The sequence below is a fragment of the Anguilla rostrata genome, chromosome 2 (assembly GCF_018555375.3).
Source record: "Anguilla rostrata isolate EN2019 chromosome 2, ASM1855537v3, whole genome shotgun sequence".
Classification (NCBI taxonomy): Eukaryota; Metazoa; Chordata; class Actinopteri; order Anguilliformes; family Anguillidae; genus Anguilla; species Anguilla rostrata.
The window spans coordinates 68,926,945-68,953,484 of NC_057934.1; the positions used below are offsets into that span (position 1 = coordinate 68,926,945).

Sequence of the window (26,540 nt, forward strand, 5' to 3'; positions counted from 1 at the left end):
AGTACCTTGTGCTGGTTGGACAGGTGTCCTTATCGTGTCCCTCAGCACGTCACTGGGCGGCACGGCGGCGCAGTAATGCGCGCGCGCTGTTCGAACCCCAGCATGAGGGCCTTCCCATGCAGAGATTGCTCTGAGGTTCTCTCTCACGTCCACTTGGGTTTTTGCCCGGTACTCCAGTTTCCCCCCCCACAGACCAGAGACGCGCAGTGCGGTAACCAGAGATTCTAAATGGCCTGCAGGCATCAATTTGGGAGTGCGTTGTGGTGCGGGCCCTACAATGGATTGGCAATGCATGCTGTCTCCCAATGCATGTTGGGATTGCCCCCCACCTCCAAAGACCCTGACCAGGAAATAACTGGTTTAAGAAAATGGATGGATGGAATAGATCATCGATGGAAACCTAAGGTTTCTCTTGGTGCCTAGCTTGCCAAATCAAGTGAAATGTTTGCGATTCATACACAGTGCTTATGAAGTACTATCGATTCCTGTACTACATTTAAATGTCTCATTTTTTGCATCTTACTAACCTGTTTAGTTTAAGAGAAGCAGTCCACTGGCTTGGAAACATAATGTTGAGAACTTTTATATTGCTGCAGCACAGTGCCTAGAACCTGAAAGGCTTTTCAACCATTACTCCCAAGTCTTTTTAAAATTGAGCACATTCCAATTTTGTTCCTCCCATAAAGTAATCCTGCCTAATATTTACATTTGGCTATACTGAATTTCATTTGCCAGGTTTCTACCCACTTCTTGAATTACTTTTGTAGATTCCAAACTATTAGCTGGGCCTCCCAGTTTTGTACCATCTGCAAATTTGACTAATGTACTTGCTGTGTCCCTGTCAAGTTCATTGACATAAATGAGGAAGACTGGTCCCAGCACCAATCCTTGTGGGACTCCACTTCCCACAGTTCCCTGCTCAGATAATATCCCTCCTACAACTACTCCTTGTGTTCTATCCTGCAGCCAGTTCCCAATCCACTCTGAAATATCTCCTGTAGTTCCTACTGTCTTCATTTTTGCTAATAAGTCTCTTATGAGGTACCTTATCAAATGCTTTTTTGCTACGAGCAGTCATGCAACACTGTGTGGCTGCTGGCCACAGTCGGCACTGGCTCGGTTTTCATTCGACACCTGCCCATGGTGCCCATCCATACACTGCAACAGTGCCTTAACACAGTGAACCGCTTAGCAGCCCCTGCTTAATTTAAATGTAATTAAATTTGTAAACCGTAAGATCTTCTGCCCTGCAAGTAATAAGCACAAGAAACATTTTAATGTGTCATTTTGATGTTGTGTTTGGGAAATTTCCCAAAAAATGGTTGAACATACTTGCCCAGGCAAAGCGACAACTGAGAACAAGACACAATTTCTGCTCCAATTTGCCAGAAGTCAAACCAGAGCGCTCACCCATGCCGTACCCTATAGCCTGAAGTTAACAGGTGTGGGCTTGGTTATACTTTGATAGGAAGCCTTCTAAGTAAATGCAATTGCTTCTGGAAGTGGTGTCAATGGGTCAGTAGGGGGAAGTTTTTTGTGGAACAAATACAAGCCCAATACGCCAACACATCGGCCACGGCACTGTGCTGTTTGACAGTGTAGGTTATTACTATGTTCATAAAAAAATCTCATGCCATTTTAAAAGACCATCCTGTGATTTAGAATTGTAAAGCCAATTTACTACAAAATTTGTGTACTTTGCAGTGTTGTAAACTAATTTACAACGCATACAACAGCTTTTTAGAGTTTAGAATTTGTTTTTACTACTTTCCAGGCAGCCGTTGGTTTCCATTTATTTCCATATGGTATAAAAACCAACTTGCAGATCTGAAAGTTGCTTGAGATAGATAATGATGTCCAAATTATTTTTGTCGAAGTTACTTTATCCTTGCACAATTACACATTTTAAAATTGCAGACTGATATGAAAACTAGCCCGGCTAACTTCCAAGTAGGGATGTCATTTTTTTCCCAAACTGGAATTGTGTTGCTAGGGAACAGCATCAATCCTTACTTGGAAGTACTGTTTGATTGGATGAGCTAGACAAGACAATGAAAATGTAAATAAAGGAACTTTAAACCAATCAATGACATTGTCTTTAAGTACACTGCGATTTGCTAACTGTCAGTCACAACGCATTTCCTGAAGACACCACCAGAGCAGAATGTTTTTCCACTAGAAATTAGTCCATGGAGAAAAGACTGTTTACCAAACAAAATTCAAACATCCATGACTTGTTAGCAGGAAATTTGTCGCAAATGGACTTTAACATCCAAAATACCGGCAGGGTCCTTTAAGCAAAGAGTTGGGGGTTTCCTGGTCTTCTGGCAAAATTCCAAACCTAGTTTTCTAAACATCACACAGTTGGCTAAATAATTCTCCCTCTCCAACTTGGAGCCGATATACAGTGAGAATTTGACATGAAACGGAAGATGTGCGTCGCTCAGGTGGGTAATACACTTGGAGGTTGAGGTGTGTTTACACCTCATTTCTGTATCATGAAAAGCTCTTCATAAAAGCGATTCTTGTAATCATGACATGATGATGATGAAGCTGATTCGTAGTAGTATTAGCAATAATTAATATTGTTTAAATATTTCATCCGAGCAACAAATGCAAGCACAAATATATTTGAAGTTTCATTTGGCTGGAAGCAAAACAGAACCTGCTGGAACTACCTTGAAGCTTCAGAGACCTCTGTATCTGGTGAAAATCGTCGCTGTAGACAAGAGTGTGCAAAGCATGAGCAGAATTCATTGCCATGGGTAGTCACAATGATAATTTCAATCAACTTATATTTGACCTATGCAGGTCCAGTGCAAACAAACTCAGTTTACCCTTCAGTTTGTTCAGTAGTCTTCATTATAACAAAGTTCAAAGCTATTGGGTTTATCACCAGCTTTCAAGGAACACATTTTTATACAGCTGGATATTTACTGAAGTAATTAAGGTTGAACACTGATTAAGGATAGAAAAGCCTTGCCTGGAAGTCAAATTTACCTTGAATTTGCAGGTTCCGAATCAATATGCTTCACTGCCACCCATTTTACCTCCACATGCATTCAGAAAGCAGTCATGCCAAATTATAGCAATGAAAGGTTTTTTACGTGGTCTGGCATACTGGATCATAGGCAATTTACCATTACCTGCTTCAAGCTGGCGTTTGTGACCGACCTGCATCTTCAGAACACTACAACATTAACAGAATCGGTTGAGCTTAACAGACAAGCACTTCTTAGGGAAGATTAGGTGCAAATGGATACCAAGGCATTCTTGGCAAAGAAACTTCCCTCTGTTTAAGAGCTCAGGTTCTTTGTGAAAAGGGACATCCCACCATTATAATGATCCAGCACATGCAGGTCTTAGAAATGGATAAGGGGTGACAAAACCAGTACTGTAGAATTTTTGCCGACAAAGTCAGAAGAGAATGAATAAATAATGTCTTTGTCTTTTGAGGGAAGTGAATCAAGCACTCCTTGCATACATGGATCTTGAGGGTGAGGGTTGATGGGATGGGATGGATGAATGATTCATAACACTGGCGGTATTTTTGATGTTAAAACGCGTTGTTTGCTGAGAAATAAAATATTATGTATCTACTCAGATTGCCCTGTCCCACTTAAACACAACTACATGGCGATTGACAACCGTCCTCTCCTTGGCGTGCCTGAGGGGATTATGGGGGATGTGCTGATATGATGTCATTGTAATACAGGAATATTTCTAAACAATATTTGCTTCAACGTGTGATTGTGTCTCCACAAAAAGATTGATAGGACTGAGACATTGAAATATATTCAACTGTCAACATAATTCAGTTTCTCCCTTACGTGTACCAGCCTTGACTGTGTCTCTCACGGCTACTGCAACAGCTTCAAGATTTTATCTGACCTGCATTGGCTGCCATGGCGTCGGAGAAAAAAATGCAATTCACAAAAAAAATCATTTTCTTGGGAATGTGAAAAGCACAGAATAATAATAAGAAGAAGAAGGAGGTGAGGAGAGAACAAGGGCCGGAGAGCGAGCGAGAACGAGAGTGCGAAACAGGTCCGCCCGGTCCTGCGGAGCAAGACGAACGTCTGGGCGTCGGCGCACCTGTTCCCGGGGCGGAGCCGCGACAGGTAGGCGCGTTTTAAACTCTGCCCTGTCGCACGGACGACTCCCACTGGAGCGCAGAGACGGGACGGAGACAGAAGGGTACAGAGCGAGACCGCAGAGTGCAAAAGGGACTTTAACTCGATCGTTTAGCGCCAGCGCCGTAGCAGGATGTTCAAGAAGAAGGACGGCGGCCTGCTGAAGGTCTCCGGCAAGATCAGCAAGTGAGTCCTGAGCGGAGGGGGCCCCTGTGCGCGCGTGTGTGTGTGTGTGTGTGTGTGTGTGTTATGTGTGTGGGTGCATGTGTCATATTTCCACTCTACTGGAGGGTGTTGTTCTCTCACCTTTTTTCCTGCCCGTCTCTCTCTGTTCCAATTAAATAGAGTCCTGAAGGACTGCACTGAATCACGCTTCTCGGCTTTTCGTAGCGATTGCTGGTGGCCCTCGCGAGTCAGGGGAACACTTTTGTGTAATTTGATCAGAGAGTTCTTTTTGGGAACCAGAGGTTTGTCTTGCTCTGTTAACATGAGTGTGGTTTAAAGGGTGGCTCGTAGGGTCAGAACTGGTTTCCAGTACCGGGCAAAGGCATTTTCTTCCCCAGTGTGTGGAGGTAGCTCTGTGAGAAATCTCGGACAGATAGTCAGAGAGGTGTTGAAAATCACGTCGTACTTTTATTTTCATTGTTAGGTGATTATTGGCAACAGAAATTAACTTCAAATTAATAGTTGTTGCAATTGTTTAATTCCATCAATCGATTCATTTTCTTAAATTACTTATTCCTGATCAGGGTCTTGAGGGGGTGGGGTGGGGTGGGGTGGGGGGTGGTGGGGAGAAAGGCAGGAATACACCCTGGACAGATCACCACTCCACCGCAGTGTTTAACTGCATGTTTGTTCCCAAGAAAGAACATATGGATCTCTTTTTTTTTTTAAACTTAATTTCGGGTTGGGCAACATTCCTCTTTTAGCCTCTAATAAAAAGCTTTTGGTTTGAAAATTTATTACCGATTGAGTTAGACAGAGGTAGTTACGCCCTCATTTATAATATTTGTATTTTGTCAACAAGTTTGGTCAAATAGAACCTTTGGAGGCGTGTCTCTCTCATTGTGCAGTAAACCCAGTTAAGACGATTTCAAACACGATTTCTCAGGATCATTTGTGGCAAAATTTCAATATTGTCTCATCTCTCATCCTGAACTTCTTCAAACACATGCACACACACCTACACAGCCACACCGTGGCATTCAATTCTGCATACTAACATTTACATTTCAAGACTTCATTAAGGCATTACAGACTAAGCTTTTAAAATCCTGGTATCAGGGTGTGACTAATTTGTTTCTGAACTGTACATATCTTATAATTTATGTTGATACAAAATAAATACATAAACAATTTCCCTTTGTTTCCTTTTAACGATGGGTATAATGTTCAATTAAACATACATTTTCCTGATATTTAAAACGATACATTTGACGAAAAACACAGCTCACTTTTAAACAGGGAAACAGAGATTTACAAGTTTCGCTTCAGTTGCTTTGGGCGTGAAATTACCATAAATCTGTCAGATATATCTCTGGATTGCCACTAGGAAGTTTGATTTACAATTTGGTTTACATATGCAGTCCATTTCGTCCAGAAATTGCAGACGGATTGTATTGTGTCATTGCTTGTTGTATTTAGACAGGCCAATTATCACAGTGACAAACCTTTGGCGAGGATTCATTTTTTTCCCCCACTGCGTTCTGAATTGTGCTGCTCCCTGTCACTGGCATGATCTGTTAAACTGGAACAGGAGGTTTGGGCCCACACGCTTCTGAGTCAGGACTTCTATATGCGGATTGCTGAGAGACCGGGGTGCGCCCCTAGGGCAGAAAGAAAGAAAAAGAGAGAGAGAGAGAGAGAGAGAGATTTGAGATTTTAAAAACCCTTTTATTGGGACATTGTTCAACCACAGAAAATTACTGTACTTCAAAATAAAAATAAATATACAAGCAACATAAAGAGAAAAAACAATTAACAAACTAACCACAGGCAGAAAAGAGAGAAATAGCTAGAGAAAAGAGAGAGAGAGGGAGAGAGAGCGAGAGAGAGAGAGAGAGAGAGAGAGATTTAAGATTTTAAAAACCCTTTTATTGGGACATTGTTCAACCACAGAAAATTACTGTACTTCAAAATAAAAATAATATACAAGCAACATAAAGAGCAAAACAATTAACAAACTAACCACAGGGCAGAAAAGAGAGAAATAGCTAGAGAAAAGAGAGAGAGAGAGAGGGAGAGCGAGAGAGAGAGAGAGAGAGAGATTTAAGATTTTAAAAACCCTTTATTGGGACATTGTTCAACACAGAAATACTGTACCTTCAAATATGAGAATACAAGCAATAAAGACTAAAACAATTACAAGCAACAAAGAGAAAAGAGAAATACAAAGAACAGGAGAGAGAGAAAAGAGAGCGAGAGAGAGAGACAGAGAGAAAATGAGAAGACAACAAAAGAGATGAGGTGACCGCTCCTGAAAGGCTTGCGCTGGTGGTGGCGGTGGCGTGGGAGGCGCGCAGTTTAACTCCCTCTGTCTCTGCCCGAGGGCTCGAGGGAAACCGCAGCACCAGGGCTGCCTGGGCTGCGCCACAGGTTCCTCTGCAGACAGGATGTGCGCAGGAAACGGTCACAGTCAAAAGCTTAAACACAGTTAAATGCTGAAACGCAGTTAAATTCTGAAACACAGTTAATGCTTAAACGCAGTCAAAAGCTTAAACACAGTTAAATGCTGAAACGCAATTAATGCTTAAACACAGTTAAATGCTGAAACACAGTTAATGCTGAAACGCAGTTAAATGCTGAAACACAGTTAATGCTGAAACGCAGTTAAATGCTGAAACACAGTTAATGCTGTGCTTAAATGAACAAAGTGCTAAAAAAAATTCACCAGATGAGCGACACACAAATACCATTTGCCCGTATGGTGATCAGCAGCCATTTTGTGTGGAAAAACATGGGTGTTGACATGGGTAGAATTTATACTCATTTTTATATTATATATATATATATATATATATATATATATATATATATATTATAGCAGGGGCTCTCAGCTCTGGTCCTGGAGGTTCACACGGTTTTTTGGTTTTCACTCAGCACTCAGTTTCATCAATTAAATTGTTCATCACACAACGTACTTCATCTGAATGATTCTTCTTCATCTGCTGATTTTTTAAGGCGAAGGCAAAAAAAAAAAAACAAACAAAAAAAAAAACGCCAGCCCCTGCAGCCCTCCGGGGGTCAAGGCGGGGAGGAACCCCCGTATCAGGGGACTGTGACAGCACTGAGCACCGTGCGGCAGGAGCTGCTACGCCCGTTTCCGTTCTCACATGAGGGCAAGGTCAGGTGAGGGAGGAGGCTTTTTGCGGATCAAAGAAGCTGCAGTCCTCCTGTGCTGCGGGCGTGTGCACTATCGCGCTCGCGTCTGACGTCGTCCCCATGATCCTCGCATTACCTAATGCCCGTCGTGGGGCGGTGTTCTCTGTGGGCAGACGGAAAACTATTATATCACCTTTTATTCAGCAGAATGTGAATACGTCAAACAAGTATCGCTGAGAACTTGTGGGGAGTGTGCGTGAAGGACGTGTCATGAAACGGCTTGACTGAAGGTTAGCTCAAGATCAGTTCTGTAAGCAAAACTATAAAGACAGGATGGGAATTCAAGTTTAGTAGGAAGCATTGAAATAGCTAATCTGACCGATATTAAAAGCAGAAATTGGTAGAACGTTCAGACCTGGCTTGACTTATTGCTTAAATAAATTTGTGTTATTGATTATAGGCAAACCTTTTAATCCCGATAGGGAAGAATAGCCCGTTCTCATTAAACTTTAAAAGAGTCCTAATAGATAAAGAAAGCAGAAGCTGAGGTGGCACTAGACGGGTAATAGGAGACAGAGGACCCTGTTTTATTTGTCAGCAGGCCAGAGTGCGTCGACATGGCCTAGAGTACGCTGTTATTCAGACACAGAGGCGAGAGGGCGATTAAACAAACATTTCCCTGCTCTTCAGGGAGTGAGGGAATACCTCTGAGAATCGCACAGGCACGGTTTGTGCTCGGTGGGGGGAGAGACAGAGAGGAGACAGGCAGAGAGAGGAGGACACCTCTTTGTTGTTGCTGTTGTTTGCCAATAACAAAAAAAAAAAACTACTTCCTGAAACAAAAACTCTTCCAGCTCATTCTGGTTTGTCCTGTGAATATTCAGAGGTCAGAAGGACTCATTGAGATCCTTGAGGGACTATGGATATGACCTAAAAACAATTAACAATTAACAAATTTTGGAGATACTAAACCAATACCAAATTGATTGAATCTGGCTTATTGGATGTCTGAAAAGTATCCGTAGGTGTTTTATTTTATTTAAGGTTGATATATCCAGATGAAAACCCATTGGAACAAAAATGTCTGCTTTTTTTCTTTTTTAATGATAATGTTGTAAGGTGTTGTTAAACATTGCAGATATACCTGAATGGCAGCCTTGTGGAATCATGGAATGACTTCTAAATTCTGTCCTCTATAATTATTAAATAGTACTTAGAGATGTTGGAATTTGGACATTGGAATGGACTCTGTCTGACTTGATTTGTGGCCTTGTCATTTTGTTTGAGCGAAGTTGTCTAGCAATGGCAGTGACAGAAATGCACATACACTTTGCTTCATCGCTGATTCTACCCATAGATCTACATAGCTCTGTACGTACTGCTGGTTAGAAGGCATTGTCTTGTCTTGCAGTTCTAATAGAAGCTGATATTACAGTGGTGAACAAAAAGTTGGCACTGCTGCGTTTTATGCTCTTCCACTGATTGAGAGAGCAATGCACAAGGGAATAAACGTGCAAATATATATGCCTTGTGGTAGTAACTTTCCAGTTTTTTGCATTGTAGTGCATATTTGGATTCACAGCGCAGCACAGGTACTAGGGGGGCGGCAGTGTAGCACAGTGGGTAAGGAACTGGGCTTGTAACCGAAAGGTCATAGGTTCGATTCCTGGGTAGGACACTGCCGTTGTACCCTTGAGCAAGGTACTTAACCTGAATTGCTTCAGTACATATCCAGCTGTATAAATGGATACAATGTAAAATGCTATGTAAAAGTTGTGTAAGTCGCTCTGGATAAGAGCGTCTGCTAAATGCCTGTAATGTAATGTAATGTATACTAGTCAGAATGTAGCTGGATGGTGGACCTGGCACAAGTGGTAGGCAGAGATAGACACGAGACATGAAATTTGAGAATGTGTTCCACGCTACTTGACATTTAAATGGTACAAATCCCCATATTCATACAAAACAAAACATTGTGGACACACAGTTAGCTTCAATCCTGGATTGTGGGTGTTATCATTAACGTACAGATTTCTTGCATGCATATATAGAGGAAAGTTTAATGTTCTGTTGGGAGTCAATGCACTTTGAGTGTGAATGAGGTTGAATTTCAGAAGGTAGGAGGCAACTAGGCCTTATAAACATTAAGGCTGACTAAACTGGAAGAATGTAATAGAATACTTAAAAAATAAACAAACAAAAAAAACAGGAATATAAGACATAATTTTATTTATTCATTATTAATTTTCACTGTCTCTTCTGATTTTATTTATGTCTGGCTATTTCTATAAGATATTCTGTATAGAATATTATATAAAGGAAATCAAACTTTTTTTTAAAATGGATGATGTTTTGACCATGTGTTGCATTGCTTTTGAAAATTGTGTGGGACATTGTGGGAGATATTTTGGGAGAATTCATAAAAATCTGTCTAGGCTGATTTCAGCAGTATTCACCTCAGAGAGACAGAAGGTATTAAAGTTAATAAGTAATTAATTGAGTAAGAGGATCATTCAAAACATATTTTACAAGTAAGTTTGTAAGTTTTTTGTTTTTAAAAAATAAGTTATGCAAATCAGCTAAATGTGTCCTCCAAGGGAAATGAAATTATTTGAACAATTCTGTTCCGTCTGAGGTGTGAAAATGCACCTTTGTGCCGTTTTAATTATCATAGGGAGTGTTCAGGAATGGGTTTTAACAGCCCACAGGTAGAGAAGGAATGAGAGAACAATAGGAGAATACCTGTGAATACCTGTCGCTGTGAAAGAATAACAGAGTGACAGCGCTGTCTGTGGAATGACAGCCATGGGAGGAATTCCGGAGGAGGGATGTGGAATTCGATCCTACTGTCGATCTGGCCCTTACACCCTAAAATCTCCTCACCTGTGAACCTACCCATTTTGTATGCAAGGGGGTCCCATTTCAGTGCTCAGTGTCCATAAGAGTACATAACAATGACCTACACTGAAAAATCTGTACCATACAACAATGCGATATCTGTCCCGCAGCAATCAACAACATACCGTAGAGTCTCATTTCTTTATTCCGATACAAAGGCTCATGTGATGGTGTCACTTTTGAAGAGAGCACCACATCCCTCTCTTTCTCATGGTTACTGATGGTCCTCTGTGTCTGGTTGTGTAGTGCATTGGCCTGACAGGTTTGGTCCCTGCGTATGCTGGTTGTCATTCCAATCACAATCCTAGAATTTTTATTTGATATTTATTAGTTATGCTTTTCATGTTATTGGCCCTCTTAAGCCACATTATGACAGAAATAGCTGTGCACCCCATGAAGAATAGAAAAACCCATGTTTGCATTGTGCATTATTGCATATGATTACAAAAAGAAAGGTGAAAAAAATGTAACCAATCAAATTAAAGACTGAAGTGAATCAACAGGCTCCTGACTGGTAAAAGTGTGGACCCATGGCCAACACTAACCATTTGGTAGATCACAAAGAAATCAATCATGGCCAACACTAACCATTTTGTAGATGACAAAGAAATCAATCATGGCCAACACTAACCATTTGGTAGATCACAGTGAAATCAAAGACTTAGCCAATGGGAGTGAATCAAACCTGCTTTGTGCTAACAAGTATGACAAAAAAAAGTTATTGAAGAACTTAAACACATGTCCAACAGCCTTAACTGGGCAACAGATTGGTTGGGATGAAAACCAGCATACACAGACAAAACCCCCGCCCCCCCCCCCTTTTTCGGGCCGAACCCGGACCCACTGCTGTACAGTACCAGTATTAACCTTTGTTGTGTTGCCTTCACAGGAGCCAAGTAAATGATTTGGCCTTGCTGATCGCGCGCATGCAGAAGAATGCTGACGTGGTGGAGAAAGATGTCCTGCGTGCGGAGGAACTTCTGGCTGTGGTGAGTAGACTGGCCTTCCACAGCATTTGCGCACACACACATGCACACACAAGCACGCACGCAGGCACGCACGAACACACACATATAAACACATGCACACACACACACACACCCAAGCCCATGACCCTCCACAAATCGCTATGTGCAATGTGTGCAAAAAATCTATATGCATGAACTATGAACCTTTTTTCTCAGTTCAACAGTTCACGGTATTTGATCATTTCTTTTGTAGCTCACAGATATGTTAATACACTTATCTTCCTTACAAAACCAATGCTAGAACAGATACAAGGGACATGCGAGAGCAAGATTGAGAGAGTGCAGGTTGTGGGGGGCAATGCCAACTGGTTATGGAATGGCAGTCATTCTCTGTATCACGCAATTCCATTTCCAGCGGCGAATTACAAAAGGGTACAAAACAACAGCCTCCCCCCCCCCCCCCTTCACATCCTTATATGGTCAATCCATAATCCACTTCCCCCTCCATCCATTTTTCCTTCCCAGGATGCCGAGAACCTGAGGAAAGATCTGCCGTTCAAGCACCAGAAAGAGAACGCAGATCGGCTGGCCGAGGCAGAGGGCCTGCTGAAGGACCTCTTTCTGGACGTGGACAAGGCCAAGAAGCTGAAGCACCCGCAGGCCAGCGAGATCGAGAGCGAGTGAGTGCAGCACGCTGGTCCGCTGCACGCTCGCGTGAAGGCGGAGTCAGAATGCTTCCCATTACATTACATTACAGGCATTTAGCGGACGCTCTCATCCAGAGCGACTTACACAACTTTTTTTACATAGTGTTTTACATTACATTTATACAGCTGGATATATACTGAAGCAATGCAGGTTAAGTACGTTGCTCAAGGGTTACAACGGCAGTGTCCTAGCGGGGACTCGCTGCAACCTTTATGTTACAAGACCAACTCCTTACCCATTATACTGCACTGCTGCCCAGCAGAGTCTAAAGGAAGAGGCGATCATTCTTATTACCCAGGGCTGTTTGTAGCGCCATGTTTTTTTATTTTTATTTTTTTTTTTACGAACTCGCGAATGAAGATGTCATTTTTTTTAAAGGTAATTACAGGTTATGGACTCCGGTCTCTTTTTGCCTCCTCAGTGTCAGCCACCTGCACGACCGCTGGTTCAAGGACTGCGCCTTCTACCGCGAGGTGTACGAGCAGATGAAGGAGGTCGAGAAGGGGCCCAGGATCGATTGGGCCCAGGTGCTCAACCAGAAACAAGTAAGCCACGTTCTCCCTGCCGAGCGCTGCCCAGGGCGGTGGCGGCGACTACCAGCCAGCCCCCCTTCCCCCCCAACCCCCCCCAACCCCGGTGCGTCCCGCCCCACCGCAGGTCCCATTATGCAGAACCGGGGAAACCGGAGTCCTGCGTGACGCTCGAAACCCTCAGTTTTTCCGGCTGTGTTTACAGCCTCAGCCAACATCAGGCACCGGTCGGTTTCATAATGGCTGAGGGCTTTCCAGGAAACCAGAGGACGTCTCGGGACGTCCAGGCGTCAGTGCCCCGCTGACTGGAGCCTTGTGGCCTCGTCCTCGTGTTTTCACAGAGACAGGTGAACGCGGGAGACTACGGGCCCAGCATGCCTGACCTGGAGAAGCAGATCGCCTCGCACAACATTCTGCACAAAGAGATCGAGGCCTACAGCCACCAGCTCGACGCCGGCTCCATGGGCTCCAAGGTACCCGTCACGCACTATACTATAATTACATTACATTACATTACATTACAGGCATTTGGCAGACGCTCTTATCCAGAGCGACGTACAACAAAGTGTATAACCATAACCAGGAACAAGTATGACGAAACCCTAGAGAATAACGGTCAAGTACAGAACAACCGCATAGTTCAACTTGGACCCTGGTGGTTAAACTGATTAACACTAACAACGAGAACGGCAACAACGCAATCTATGGAAAAATAAAAATAAATAAAAATACAAGTAGTCGTTAAGACTGGCGCATCAACTAAGTCACCTATTAAACAGCTGCCTAGTTACACCCCTAAGTTTAGTCATTAGTTCAGTTCATTTAGTCATAGTTCAGTCATTATATGACAAATAAAAAACGTGTGCACATTCGGAATACAATACTACGCAATCGCTTAGCGGACACTCTCATCCAGAAGTGGGGGACAGCAGTGTAACTCTAAGGAATACAAAGATGGGATATCAACAAGAAAGGCCCTTAATAATAAGGGTAATGTTAACCTATCAAACAGCAAATGGTATTGTAACTAAAGAAAATACCGACAGACAGAACAAATAGAATCTCTACACCGCTATAACTACAACATCATTCAAAGGAAAATCCAAATAATCTTAAAGAAAAAGAAAGGTCATCTAGAAGGAGTTAGGGGAGCCACTGTGCAATCTGAAGAGGTGAAAATGTAGTAAAGTAAATAGAAATTAACATGAAATTCAGCACTTCCTCTATAAGGGCCTCATTAGCCTGTTCAAACCCACCAAATATTGCATCATGGTTTCAATGGATCAACCATCATGGACATCAGCACACCACTGAACCACACTGCACAGGAAGCATGCATTAAATCTCGTGTTTCTGATCTTTCAGGAGGAGCTTACTGCCACTCAGAAGCAGTACAACAACCTTTTAGTAAGTGATATTTATAAGCTAAATAAATAATATGTGTTCAGTGTGGCATTTTGGGGGATTCGTGGATTAACTGGTATGCTTATCAATGGTTCAAGTCTTACAACAGCCTGTACCTTTTTGTAGTTGTGCCAGTCCCATATAATTTGAGTAATACAATCTCATCAAGTCGATAATAATAATGTACCGTTGATACCTCTGCGTGCGATGAGGGCGGTGACACTCATGCTCTCCTCTCTCTTGCCAGGATAACTCAAAATGGCGGCGCCAGTACCTGAGCAGCTTGTACGACTACATGCAGGGCTGCACGAAAGAGCTCTCGTACCTGAACGAGGAGCAGAAAAAGATCGTCAAAGAGGACTGGAGCGACCGCATGGTGGACCCCCCGGACGTGCGCAGGCAGTACGAGGTGAGGGCGACGGGGAGGGGTTTTTGGAGGAACGAGCGGGCGACCTGGACACAGTACACAGCTGTCCTTACACGGGTGTACGGGGGCCTGCGCAGGGCGACGCATTCAGAAACCAGAGAGAAATGTGTTGGTGCAACATAAGGGTTATAACCAAATCAGGAATCAATCTGAATGCCCTTCCCCAAGAAGAGAAATTCCTTTGATACGTCACTTCTGTTTAACCTTAAAACAAAGTCGCCATACCGAGTCAGCTGTTTGATTTGATTTGATTTCCGGCCTCTCAGAATTTCAAGAACAACAGCCTGCTGGCCCACGAGAGCGAGGTGAACAAACTGCAGGATGACGGCGACCGACTCATTGAAATGAAGCACCCAGCCAGTGAAACCATTAAGGTCTGTACAAGTCTCTCTGTGGGCACTGCCTTAACACACACAAGAAATCTGCAGTTGAGCTCCCCCTGGTGGTCTTGTCGTGCCAATGCTCTGAGGTGCTGTACCCTGTTGGAGAAAAGCACATTTTGCTTAATCATCACGGCGCTTGTGTGTGTTACAGCTGCAAAGGGATGCCGTGAGGAATGAGTGGCAGGAATTCCTCAACCTGTGCATCTGCCAGGAGTCACACCTGGAGAATGTGGAGGAGTACAAGAAGGTACTGAGACAGAAAACGCAGGAAACCCAGTCAGACTCTGAAACATAGAAATTCAGTCAGACTCTGAAACACAGAAATTCAGTCAGACTCTGAAACAGAGACTCAGGAAACCCAGTCAGACTCTGAAACAGAGACTCAGGAAACTCAGTCAGGCTTAAAAAGGTTTACATCTCATCTGTGAAATGATTTGGTCGCACTGGATAGACCTCCATGAGGTGGCTTCATGTCAGTGGACATGCTGTCTATTGTTCCACTGTCCCCCTTACCTCCATTCCAGTGCTTACTGTCATTTCTATTTTTGTCCTAATATTGTAGCTTGTTCTGCCCCCTAGTTTGACTTGGCAGAAGTTATCTCAGAATAATGTTCACTGCGTGAACTGAACTGTGTTCTTGGATATAAATAACTGTACGAAATGAGTATTGTACCTTATATCGAACCTGTGTTTTTGTAGTTGTTCCAATGACCTTGATATGCACTTTGGTAGGTCGCTTTGGATAAAAGCGTCTGCTAAATAAATGTAATGTAATGTAATGTAATGTGTAATGTAAATGTAATGTAATGTAATGTAAATGTAATGTAATGTAAATGTAATGTCTCTGATGTGTGCCTTCTGCCCTGTCCAGTTCCAACTGGATGCGGACACTCTCTCCGAGTCCCTGACGAAGCTCAACTCCAGCCTGGACCCAAAAGCTCAGGCCAATAAGACCAACTCTGAGAAACTCCTACAGCTTGAGGTGAGAGGTTTTTTTTATTGCAAGCCAAAATTAACCAATCAATGGTACGACCATAGGCTAAAACTCTAGAGACGCACGTAGTCTTAACGTTGTCTTAACTACTGCTTGTATTTTTCCATAGACTGCGTTGTTGCCGTTCTTGTTGTGTTAGTGTTAATCAGTTTAACCAGGGTCCAAGTTGAACTATGCGGTTGTTCCCTGCACTTGGACCGGTACTTCTCTCTAGGGTTTTCGTCATACTTGTTCCTGGTCATAGTTATACACTTTGTGGTACGTCGCTCTGGATAAGAGCGTCTGCCAAATGCCTGTAATGTAATGTAATGTAGCCTGGTGTGCGCTGCGGATACAAATTTTACTGTCATATACAGTATCTTATACAATTACGTTTTCAAGACAATAATTTTTGTTGCTAGCTTTGACAACGCTGCTGACACTGCCATCCCACTAGCTTCGCTAGTTTTGACAATACCGATGCACGGGCTTGGACTGTTCTCTCGAAAGGCGCTTTTTACCTTCAACGTAACCGTTAACCTCCGCGTAACCCGAGCACACCTTCGCTTGTCTAAACCTCCGACAGGGGGAGGAGAGGGCGATGCAGCGGAACGAGCAGCTGCTGGCCGACCTGAAGAAGCGCAGCACCTCCATCGCTCCGCTGAAGCTGCGCCACAGCCCGCTCCCCAAGCCGGTCACCGTCGAGTCGCTCTGCGACTGGAACACCGACAAGGTACGCGCGCGCGCCCCCCTCGGCTGCCAAAATGCTACGGGGAAAGGCTCGAGACGCCTGGACTTTTCAACCTTTCAAGTAAAAGGAGGCTTAGGGGGAGATTTGATCGAGGCTTTTTAAATTTATCAAAGGGATTGACAAAGTGAACTGCAGGAAATTATTCAAGTGGCAAAGGGTAAATTTCACACAGACATTAGGAATTATATTTTTTCCGCACAGAGAGTGGTCAGTGTGTGGAATAGCTCGCCTGGACATGTAGTGGATGCAGAAACACTCGGGGTATTGAAGGCCCAGTTTGATACGGTGTTAGATACTATCCAGCTTCAAGGTAAACTAAGCATTAAGTACAGTTTAGTGGTAGGAATAGACGAGCAGTGTTGGGCTGAATGGCCTGTTGTTGTCTTGTGTTATGTTCCGTTATGCTATGTTACGTAATGTTATGTTATGTTATGTTATGTTAAAATCAGAGTCTGTTATTCACGGAGTATGTGACACGTGGAAGCCTGTCAGTGTCATTTCTAACGAAGAAGATGTGGTGGTTAGGAATCCACACGATGGAGGGCTGCTGGGTGGTTGATCCGGTTAAGGCTCTGTGCTAGTGCGTGTATGCCTCACTTTTTTGGTTTTGAAGCCAGTCTACACCAGTGCCAACAATGGCAGCCAGCCCCGCAGGACGCTATACAATTGCTGCTTGTGACTTCCAGGGAAGGGAGGGTTTCTATCGACTGGGATGAAACCATCGCATCACACACAAGCCACCCCTGCTGGCTCACCCACCTTCGATGGTCAAGCTACACACGCCGTGTCGTCCACTGGCTTGTGTCTGTGCGAGACTGACTTGTGGCCTGCAGCGTGATAAGAAGTAGACTGTGGCAGTTTGTGTTTTTGGGGGAGAGCACATACCGCTCTGCACTCTTCTGAACTCTTCTGGGGGGGTTAGAGCGAGGAGTGCAGAAGCAGAAGGTCAGAGGTCAGAGGTTGACTAGTTGTGCGGAAGCCGTGTGAAAGCATCGCCTTTATTTTACACTCCTTCAGGGAACAGTGACCAGGGGCGAGAAGCTACTCCTCAAGTCCAACGCGGACAATGAGAACTGGGAGGTTCAGGCAAGCAATGGGGTAACCAAAGCAGCGCCGGGGGTCTGCTTCCTGATACCTCCCCCTGACCAAGAGGCTGTTAACAAAGTGGACAGGTAAAGAACTCGAGAGCATTCTTCGGTGTTCTGGTAGAAACCAAAGAGGAACCATTAGCACTGGGCAACACAGTCAAGAGTTTAATTCAAACTAAATCACTGTGGAATCTAACAGCCTGGTTTCTGCATATATATACCCGTAAAGTGCATTCAATCTATGTATGTGATATGATAGGAGAGTGACAACGGCTTTTTTATTACTGTCCAAATCATTTTTGGATATGAATGGAAGTGCTCTAAATGTGTGTTTATGTAGACATATTTGGAACTCATAGTGTAGTGATGTGCTTTGAGTGTATGGGTTGGATATTCAATCATACATGAATTGAATACAATTGTACTCCAGGATAGTTGTGACCTATCGCAGATTATTATGGCACAGGTGTATGATACTATGATATCAATGTGTTATGTCATATTACACATTGTGCGCTATAACACTGGTCTCCATCGCTGGTCCTGGAGAGCTACAGGGTCTGCCGGTTTTTTGTTTGCACCTTAAAATCAGCACCCAATCGAGACCCAAGACACCAGGTGAGTTGAGTTAACTGTGTAATCAACTGCTCTAATTGATTCATGAGGTGCAGAGTCACCATGAAAACCAGTAGACCCTGTAGCTCTCCAGGACCAGGGTTGGAGACCACTGCGCTGCACACTACCACCTCTCCCTTCTGCGCCTCGGATTGAGAAAACTATTAAATCTAGCGAGAACTCCCATGGTGATAAGAACCTTTCATGTCCTGCGCTTTTGCCATGTGGCTTCTTCAGGACGCAGGCCAGGCGCAGTAAGTGTGATGCCACTCTCTTTGTGTCCCTGTGAGAGCAGGCTCTCTGCGGAAACGGCGGACCTGAAGAAGAGAAGAGCTTCTCTGCAGGCTTCCCTGAAGCCCAACATCACAGAGGTTCAAAGGCCACAGCAGTCATGTAAGCAGATTCTTCACACAGCAAACCAAAAAAAATAAAAATAAATAAATAAATAAAAAGTTAGCGACAGTACCTACCTACAATGCCCCGAACTCTCGGGAGTTGTGTGGTCCCATGGTTTGGCAATGCTTTGTGCGTTCTGCGTGGTTTCTCCCACTTTGTTGGGTTTTTGAGCGAACCTAGCGAACGTAAACTTGCCTTCATCAGCCGCCCTGTACAGCGCTCCAGTGAACCCCAAATCAGCGCAGGTGGCCTCGAGGCTGGACAAGCTGGACGACGACCTGGAGAAGGCCCAGCAGGACGTCCTGAGCCGCCTGAGGACCCCGCTGGACCGCAAGGACCCGGCGGCTGACCTGACCGCTCGGCTGAAGGAGCAGGAGGTGAGCGGGGCGTGCAACGGCTTGAATCATCGCTTCACTCATCGGTGCTCTCTGCTCCTCGTCATTCACCAGATTTAGGTTTTCTTCACATTGTCACCCTATGAATCTAAATAATAATAAAAAAAATGTCTGGATATAAGCAAAAGGAATTTTAATGTACTTAACGGACCAGCGGCTCACGTGCATGGTAACTTAATGTTGCGCATCGGCGGCAGCGTAGTGTAATGGGTAAGGAGTTGGTCTTGCAACCTAATGGTCGCCGGTTCGATTCCCCACTAGGACGCTGCCGTTGTACCCTTGAGCAAAGTACCAAGCTTCTTAAGCTTCTGTATATATTCTGTATATATCCAGCTGCGTAACTGGATTACAACGTTAAAATGCCACGTAAAATGCGTGAGTCGCTCTGGATAAGAGCGTCTGCTAAACGCCTGCAACGTAACGCGTAACGTGCCACGTTGTTCCGTAAGCTGACGCATCCGATGATGTCACTCACCCGCTGCTGCGCTGTGCCTCGCCAGAAAGCAGCGGCGGCTCTGAAGGCACTGGAGAAGGAGAAAGCGGCGGCGGAGAAAGAGATGGAGCCCTTCCTGTCCCAGCAGTCCGGCGGCGTCGTCTCCTCGGCCCTGCCGCTCAAACTGAGCGACGCCAAGAACAAGCAGGACAGCATCGCCGCTCTTTCCGACCTCTTCAACAAGAAGTAAGCAGCGCGCGCCGTTGATTGGCGCTGTGCCGGGACAGTTATACAGCCCCCGACGCACCGCACCCCGATGCAAGAACAGCACTGTTGTGCTATCAACACCGAACACACCAGTCTGGGCCACAGGTCTGATTCTCACTTTTTTCCCCCATCAGGGCCAAAGCTTCCCTCGAACTGGAAAACCAAATCAAGAAGGTGGACGGCTTCGTCTCTGGATTCGAGAAAAAGCTGGCTGCTGACTCCGCCATCCCAGATGCACCCAATTCTATCCAGACACGCACCCAGGAGCTTCAGGTGAGCAGTAACACCTGCTGGGGGGTCTTGCACTCATGTAATTAACTTTGCCTAAAATGGAAGGGCCAATATGATCCTCAGTTTTTTAACATTGTATAGAATGTTATCTCAGAACAGTGTAGTATATAATGGGTAAGGAGCTGGGCTTGGAACCTAAAGGTCACAGGTTCGATTCCCCGGTAGGGGCACTGCCGTTGTACCCTTGAGCAAAGGTACTTAACCTGCATTTTCTTCAGTATACAACCTGCCGTATAAAATGGATGCAATGTGAACGCTCGGTTAAAAAGTTGCGTAAGTCGCTCTGGATAAGAGCGTCCGCTAAATGCCTGTGACGTAATGGTAATGGTAATGTCAGTTTCCCGGACGTGTGGCCTCGCAGTTTATTAGAACAACGCGATCTTGAGAACAGCACCCCCGTGACTCCATTCCCGCCTTTTTTTCCGCCAGGCTATGCGCAAGGACGTGGCCGACAAACAGGGCGAGATGCAGAAGCTGAACCAGGACCTGGAGGCCACGGAGCAGCTGTGCAGCTCCTTGCAGAAGGGCCACCAGGAGTACTGTCCCGACATACGCAGGCAGGAGAACGAGGTCAAGACGCTCAGGAACCGCTACACCAACATCAACAACCAGCTGCAGAAGAGGTGAGGGTCTGAAGGCAAAAAAAAAAAAAAAAAAAGAGCCAACCTCTACACTAATAACAAGTCACGATGAGCGTACAAACACCCAATTCTGCGTAGTACTCTGCCTGCCCAGTGACTTTTTGAGTTTGGCTATATGATCGTGCCTGTTCTTTCAGAGAGAATCTCTTGCAAGAGGCAACGAACAAGAACCAGGCGTTCCAAAGTACATCTCAATCGCTGAACTCCTTCCTGGACAATCTGCCGGACAATAAGATCAGCCCCAGTGACAGTCTGTCACAAATCAACACCAAGCAGAACTCCCAAAAGGTCCGTCTGTTTATGTGTGTGTGTGTGTGTGTGTGTGTGTGTATGATTCAATATCTGAAGTGAATCAGATCAAATTAACCAGTAATCACAATTAAAGCTGGAATCTTTGCTTGCTTCATGCTCATTTTGTAGAGAGTGGTGGAAGACATCAAGAGAAAGGGAGATGACATGGACCGATCGGTTGATCTGTCCAACGACTTGCAGAACATCCTCAACGTAAGACTTTTGTTGACTTTCATAAAAGATAAATGTGTCCTGAAAAAAATAGCACTCAGCAATCTTAGCTTCTTCATGTCAAATTATTTCCTTTTTGATTTTTAGTGAGTTAATGTCAGCATATGTTCTGCTAGAGCCTGAGCTTGGACAACTTTTATTGAATATGTATACACATTTAGCTTTAGCCTCATTATTATTTCATAGCAACATAACTGAGCGTAAAAAGAGTAATTTGCGCTATTTCTGAAGATCAAACTTGTTTTACTGTGCATATACTGACAAAAAATTACAAACGGACGGCATCTGTACTTATTCATTTACTTGGAATCTTCTAGAACATTTTCCAGTGATTAAATAAATCTTTCCTATAAAACTTTGGCAGGACTATGAGACTAACTCTGAGAAGTACCGCAGCACACTCAGCGACAAGGGTAAAACAGGTGCGGACAAGTACCAACCTGCCACCCTGGCTGATTCCGTGGAGAAACAGGTAAGACCAAAAGCAAGCGATTGCTTCATTGTTCTTCGGAAAAATGTCATGTAATATGCGTGTTACAGTAATTTACACATAAAGACAAATGCAGATACATTCTCCCATATTATTTTATGTCAATTAACCTGTCTGGCTGTGACTGCTTTGGGATAGTTCAGACTATTAGACCCTCAGTGATTTGAAGTTATTAGAATCGGTGTGTTCAAACTGATGGAAAGTCAATCCTGTATTTCTGTTTTGCAGGAGAAGGCTTTGGTGAATCGTTATGCCGAAGTATCAGCAGAGAATGAACAGCTACTCAACCAGATGGATTTTGCAAAGAATCTCATTACTCAGGTATGGCAAAAACCTGGAAGAGTAATCAATTGTTATTTTCAGTCATATACAACTAAGGAGTATATTACCATGATTCTGTTCCAACATTATACAGATTCTAGTTTTCCATTGACTAATTTTCCAAATCCATACATGACATTAATACTTATGTGATATTAAACTGTAAATGTAAGAGGAGTCATTCTGTAACCAGATGCCATATTACCTTACACAATTTACAACAAAAAAATTTGAGAAAATAACGCATAATGTTTTAAATAAACTTCATACTTGTCTCATCTTCTTTGAGCAGAATGATGAAAAGATAGGCCAAGTGGCAGTGCAAAGGCAGGTGCATCTGCAGAGCCAGCAAAGAGTGATGGATGACACGGACAGCCTGAAGAAAGACCTGGCAGATGAGCTCACCAGGCGCAGCAAGGCAGAGGCCGAACTCGAAATCTTCAGGGTGAGGCTGATGTCCTTGAAGAGTCGTAGAGGCGTAGAGCGACTGGAGGAAAAAGAAATCCTCCAATACTACCGTGACCCCAAACTGGAGAGCGATCTGGAAACCCTGAGGAGCCAGCTCCACAGTGAGGCCATGAAGCGTTCCGGAACCCAGAGTGAGATCGTGAGGATCAGTGAGAAGGTAGTCTCCCTGGAGACCGAGCTGAAGAGTATAAAGCCCAAGTTGGTGACTAAGGAGGTGACGGAGATCGAAAGAGACCCCCAGCTGGATGTGGAAGCCGCCAGGTTGAGAGATGAGATGAGAAACCTGCAGGATGAGGTGAGGGTCAGGGCAAGCGAGTCTGTCCAAATGAAAACTGAGGTACATCTCCTGGCGCAGAAGAGGCCAACCATTAAAGAAAAGGTAGTGAAAAAGGAAGTGTTGAAATTTGAGAAGAATCCAGAAACGCTGAGGGCGGTGGCAAACTTGGAAGTTGAGATTAGTGATGAGAGCCAAAGAAGCAAGTCTTTGAATGATGAGATCTTCCAAACCAGGAGCCAAATCAACACTCTGGAAAGAATTATCCCTACTGTACAACCAAAGATTGTCGTCAAGGAGGTAAAGAAGGTGGAGCAGGACCCTGAGATTATCAATGAATTCAAGAACCTCGGAAGTTCTCTGGAGGAAGAGAGACTTGAAAACAGTTCACTCCTCAATGAGCTGACTAATCTCCACTATCGCTATGAGCAGGTGAACCAGATGAAGCCACAGGTAGAGGTCAAGGAGATCATTAATGAGATCTACAGGGTTGACCCTGGGACAGAGGCAGAACTGGTAAGGCTCCGGAAAGAAATCAAGGATTCCAGCAGAGAGCGTTCGGATCTGGAGAGGGAAATTAACTTAGTGCTGGCAGACCTGACCACCCTCCGCGCCCAGAAGCCTAAGGTGGAGACAAAGGAGATAACCCAGGAAGTGATAAAAGAAGAGAGGAGCCCCGAAGTGGTCAGAGAGATGCAAAGGCTAAATGATCAGCTGTATCGCCTACAGAGCACCTACGACGACACCGTGGACCAACTGAATCTTCTGCGAAGAGAGAGGGATCAGTGGAAGGCCGAGAAGTCCAAGGTGGAGACAAAACTTGTGACCAGGGAGGTGATCAAATACGAGAACGATCCACTCTTGGAGAAGGAGGCCGATCGACTCAGGAGGGAGGTACGGGAGGAAATACAGCGACGACGCTCCACTGAGGAAACCGTCTTCGACCTCCAGAATAAGTACATCCTCCTTGAGAGGCAGAAACCAGAGGAGAAGGTGGTTGTGCAGGAGGTACTGCGTATGGAGAAAGACCCAAGGCAGTTCCTGGAGCATGAGAAACTTAACAAGAGCCTGGATGATGAGGTGAAGTCTCGCAGGAATCTGGAACTGGAGGTGCAGCAGCTGAGAGCTCTGGTTGAGGAGAAGGAGAGGATTCTCATGGAGTCAGATGAACGACAAAAGAAGATTCAGGTGGAAATGGAACTGCGGCAGATTACAACCAGAATCAAAGAACTTGAGAATGCGCCACCACCTCTGGAGGAGAAGATAGTTGTAGAAGAGGTCATGAAGGTTGAGAGAGATCCTAAACTGGAGAAGATGACTAATGGCTTACGCATAGATATGGACAAAGAGACCAATGACATCATAAGACTGGACAGGGACATCAGGAACCTCACCCATAAACTGGAGATCCTACAGAGAGATAAGACTGTGGAGAAGACAGTCTACAAAGAGGTGATTCGGGTAGAGAAAGATCAGGGTGTGGAGGCTGAGAGGACCCACTTAAGAGAGATGATGTCACAGGCAAGAAATGCAAGACGGGACTTAGAGGATGAGATACAACGAATCACTGACAAACTTAATCGGCTGCAGAACACAAAAACATCTTATTCCATGGAGGAGACTACTCTCAATCATAACAGAGATGCCCTGCAGAGAGAGAAAGAGAACCTCACTCGTGAGCTGAGGACTTTTGAGTCCGAGAGACAGAACATCGGCATATCATTCCAGCAGCAGAGCAGGCTGATGAGTGAGAGAAGCCAGATGAGCAGACAAAAGAGTCTCAAAATGGAATCGGACGTGCAGCGTCTGGAGAAGGAGATACTGGATGAAAAAGACACGATACACAAAAGGGAGCTCACCATTCGTGAGCTGCTGGACAGCCTGAAGAAAGAGGACAGTTCTGAGACCAGAACAAGAGAGACAAATGTCTCCACAAGAATTACCATCTTAGACCCGGAAACGGGCAAAGACATGTCTCCGTATGATGCATACATGGAAGGGTTGATTGACCGTAACCAGTACATCCATCTGCAGGAACTGGAGTGTAACTGGGAAGAGGTCACCACTATGGGGCCGGAAGGGGAGGTATCTGTACTGCAAGACCGCAAGAGTGGAAAACAGTTTTCCATCAGCAATGCCATAAAGGATGGCAGACTGACCCAGTATGACCTGCAACGCTACAGGGATGGCAAGATTCCCATCTCAGAGTTTGCCCTTCTGGTTGCTGGAGAAAAAGCTAAGCCCTCCACTTTCGTGAGCAGCTCAAATTTGTCCTATTCAAGCAGTCCTCTTCAAAGCCGTACATTCAACCTGTCCCACAGCGAGGATAACTTTCCAATTTCCGGCATTCTTGACACCACTACCAAAAATCGCATGTCCGTGCGCAGTGCCATGACCCGCAAACTGATTGACCCGAACACGGGGCAAAAGCTGCTGGAGGCGCAGGCCGCCACCGGGGGCATCGTGGACGTCAGCAACAAGGAACGCTACTCGGTTCACAAGGCAGCGGAGCGTGGGCTCATCGACTCCAGCCACCTGCAGAAGCTCATCAACGCTCAGAAGGCCTTCACCGGGGTGGAGGACCCCATTTCAAAGGAACGCCTCTCGGTCGGCGAGGCCGTCCAGAAGGGCTGGATGCCCAAGGAGAACGCGATGTACTACATGGAGGCGCAGTGTCTAACCGGGGGGCTGGTGGACCCCAAGAAGTCCGGCCGCCTCAGCATTGGCGACGCGGCCAACGCGAAGATCCTCGACAGCACCATGGCCAGAGAGCTCCAGGAAGAGTCAAACTACTCCAAGGAGATAGTCGACCCCATTACAAGAGAGAAGATCAGCTACAAGCAGGCCATGGCTCGCTGTCAGAAGGATCCTGTCTCAGGCCTGCTACTGCTTCCCGCTGCCTCCACGGATCTCTCTTACCGATCGTCGGTCTATGGCAACTACTAGACTCGTTTACTGCCAAATAAGAAGGGACTCTTGCCTCTGTGATGATAGATTTTCCAGAAGTCAAATTAAAATGTACAATTTAACATATCCATAAGCAGACATCACAGCAAGATAATCATTATGAACCATCTCAGGAAGTCTACCAATCCTGTATTTCTCATCTTTGGGTCAGACAATTGCTGCTGAGATGCTTGTATGTTTACTTTCTTGTTTGTAATGGGATGCTCAAGTTGTTTTTTGTAAACCTTATTTAAAATGCATGAAATCTATTTTTATCCAGGAAAATATATGTTCTGCACACATTCTGATCCAAGACATTTTCATGTTATGTTAAATGGGTTGATGGGCCTTCATGCAATCTTGCTCCTTTACCAAGTTTTCTGTCTACTTTCCAATACTTTTCCATGTGAGGATGGATATATTAAAATCCAAGAGCTACCCATTTAGACTGTTTTATCAACAGTGCATCTTGTTTATTATTGTATACACAAAATAACTGATTAAAATTCATTCAACATTCTCAGATTTTGCATTTTTTATTATTTAATGCTGCACACACAAACACACTTGTTTGTACTTTCAACCCATATACAGAGATCATTAGCAATTACTCAAGCTGACCATTTTTTCCCTGTCATCACTGGCTGATGTCTTCCACAAAAACAGCCTGATTGCTGGTGATTCATAGGACCACCAGTAGTTAGTTTCTTCCTTGGGACACTCAATATCTTTTACTTTGGAAAGAAAAAAAAAAAACTAACATTCTGCAATAGCTATAATTGATTTTTTCTTTTCTTTCATCCTCACAATAGCCTTCTTGGTTTCTCATACTTAGTTCTCTTGTCCTCATCTGCAGTTTTGTTGTCTTGTATCTTTTATCAATAAAGTAGACTCTAA

The 26,540-nt window shown here is 44.5% G+C and overlaps 1 protein-coding gene across 1 annotated transcript; it reads left to right on the forward strand.

Annotated features, from left to right (window-relative positions):
* Positions 1 to 4,160: 4,160 nt before the first annotated feature.
* Positions 4,161 to 26,166, forward strand: evpla (envoplakin a). The gene is made up of 22 exons (XM_064324292.1): positions 4,161 to 4,319; positions 11,242 to 11,341; positions 11,846 to 12,000; positions 12,450 to 12,573; positions 12,900 to 13,031; positions 13,924 to 13,965; positions 14,210 to 14,371; positions 14,656 to 14,763; positions 14,924 to 15,019; positions 15,644 to 15,754; positions 16,332 to 16,478; positions 17,514 to 17,668; positions 18,495 to 18,592; positions 18,800 to 18,972; positions 19,491 to 19,669; positions 19,825 to 19,963; positions 20,411 to 20,604; positions 20,760 to 20,910; positions 21,043 to 21,126; positions 21,509 to 21,616; positions 21,863 to 21,955; positions 22,248 to 26,166. The coding sequence occupies exons 1-22, from the start codon at positions 4,267 to 4,269 to the stop codon at positions 25,641 to 25,643; spliced, it is 6,000 nt and encodes a 1,999-aa protein (XP_064180362.1). The 5' UTR covers positions 4,161 to 4,266; the 3' UTR covers positions 25,644 to 26,166.
* The last annotated feature ends 374 nt before the right edge of the window (positions 26,167 to 26,540 follow it).

Coding starts and splice junctions, on each gene's coding strand:
- evpla (XM_064324292.1), top strand. CDS start 4,267: ATGTTCAAGAAGAAGGACGGCGGCCTGCTGAAGGTCTCCGGCAAGATC. Junction 19,964..20,410: donor CACGCACCCAGGAGCTTCAG/GTGAGCAGTAAC, acceptor TTTTTCCGCCAG/GCTATGCGCAAGGACGTGGC. Junction 21,617..21,862: donor CTGATTCCGTGGAGAAACAG/GTAAGACCAAAA, acceptor TCTGTTTTGCAG/GAGAAGGCTTTGGTGAATCG.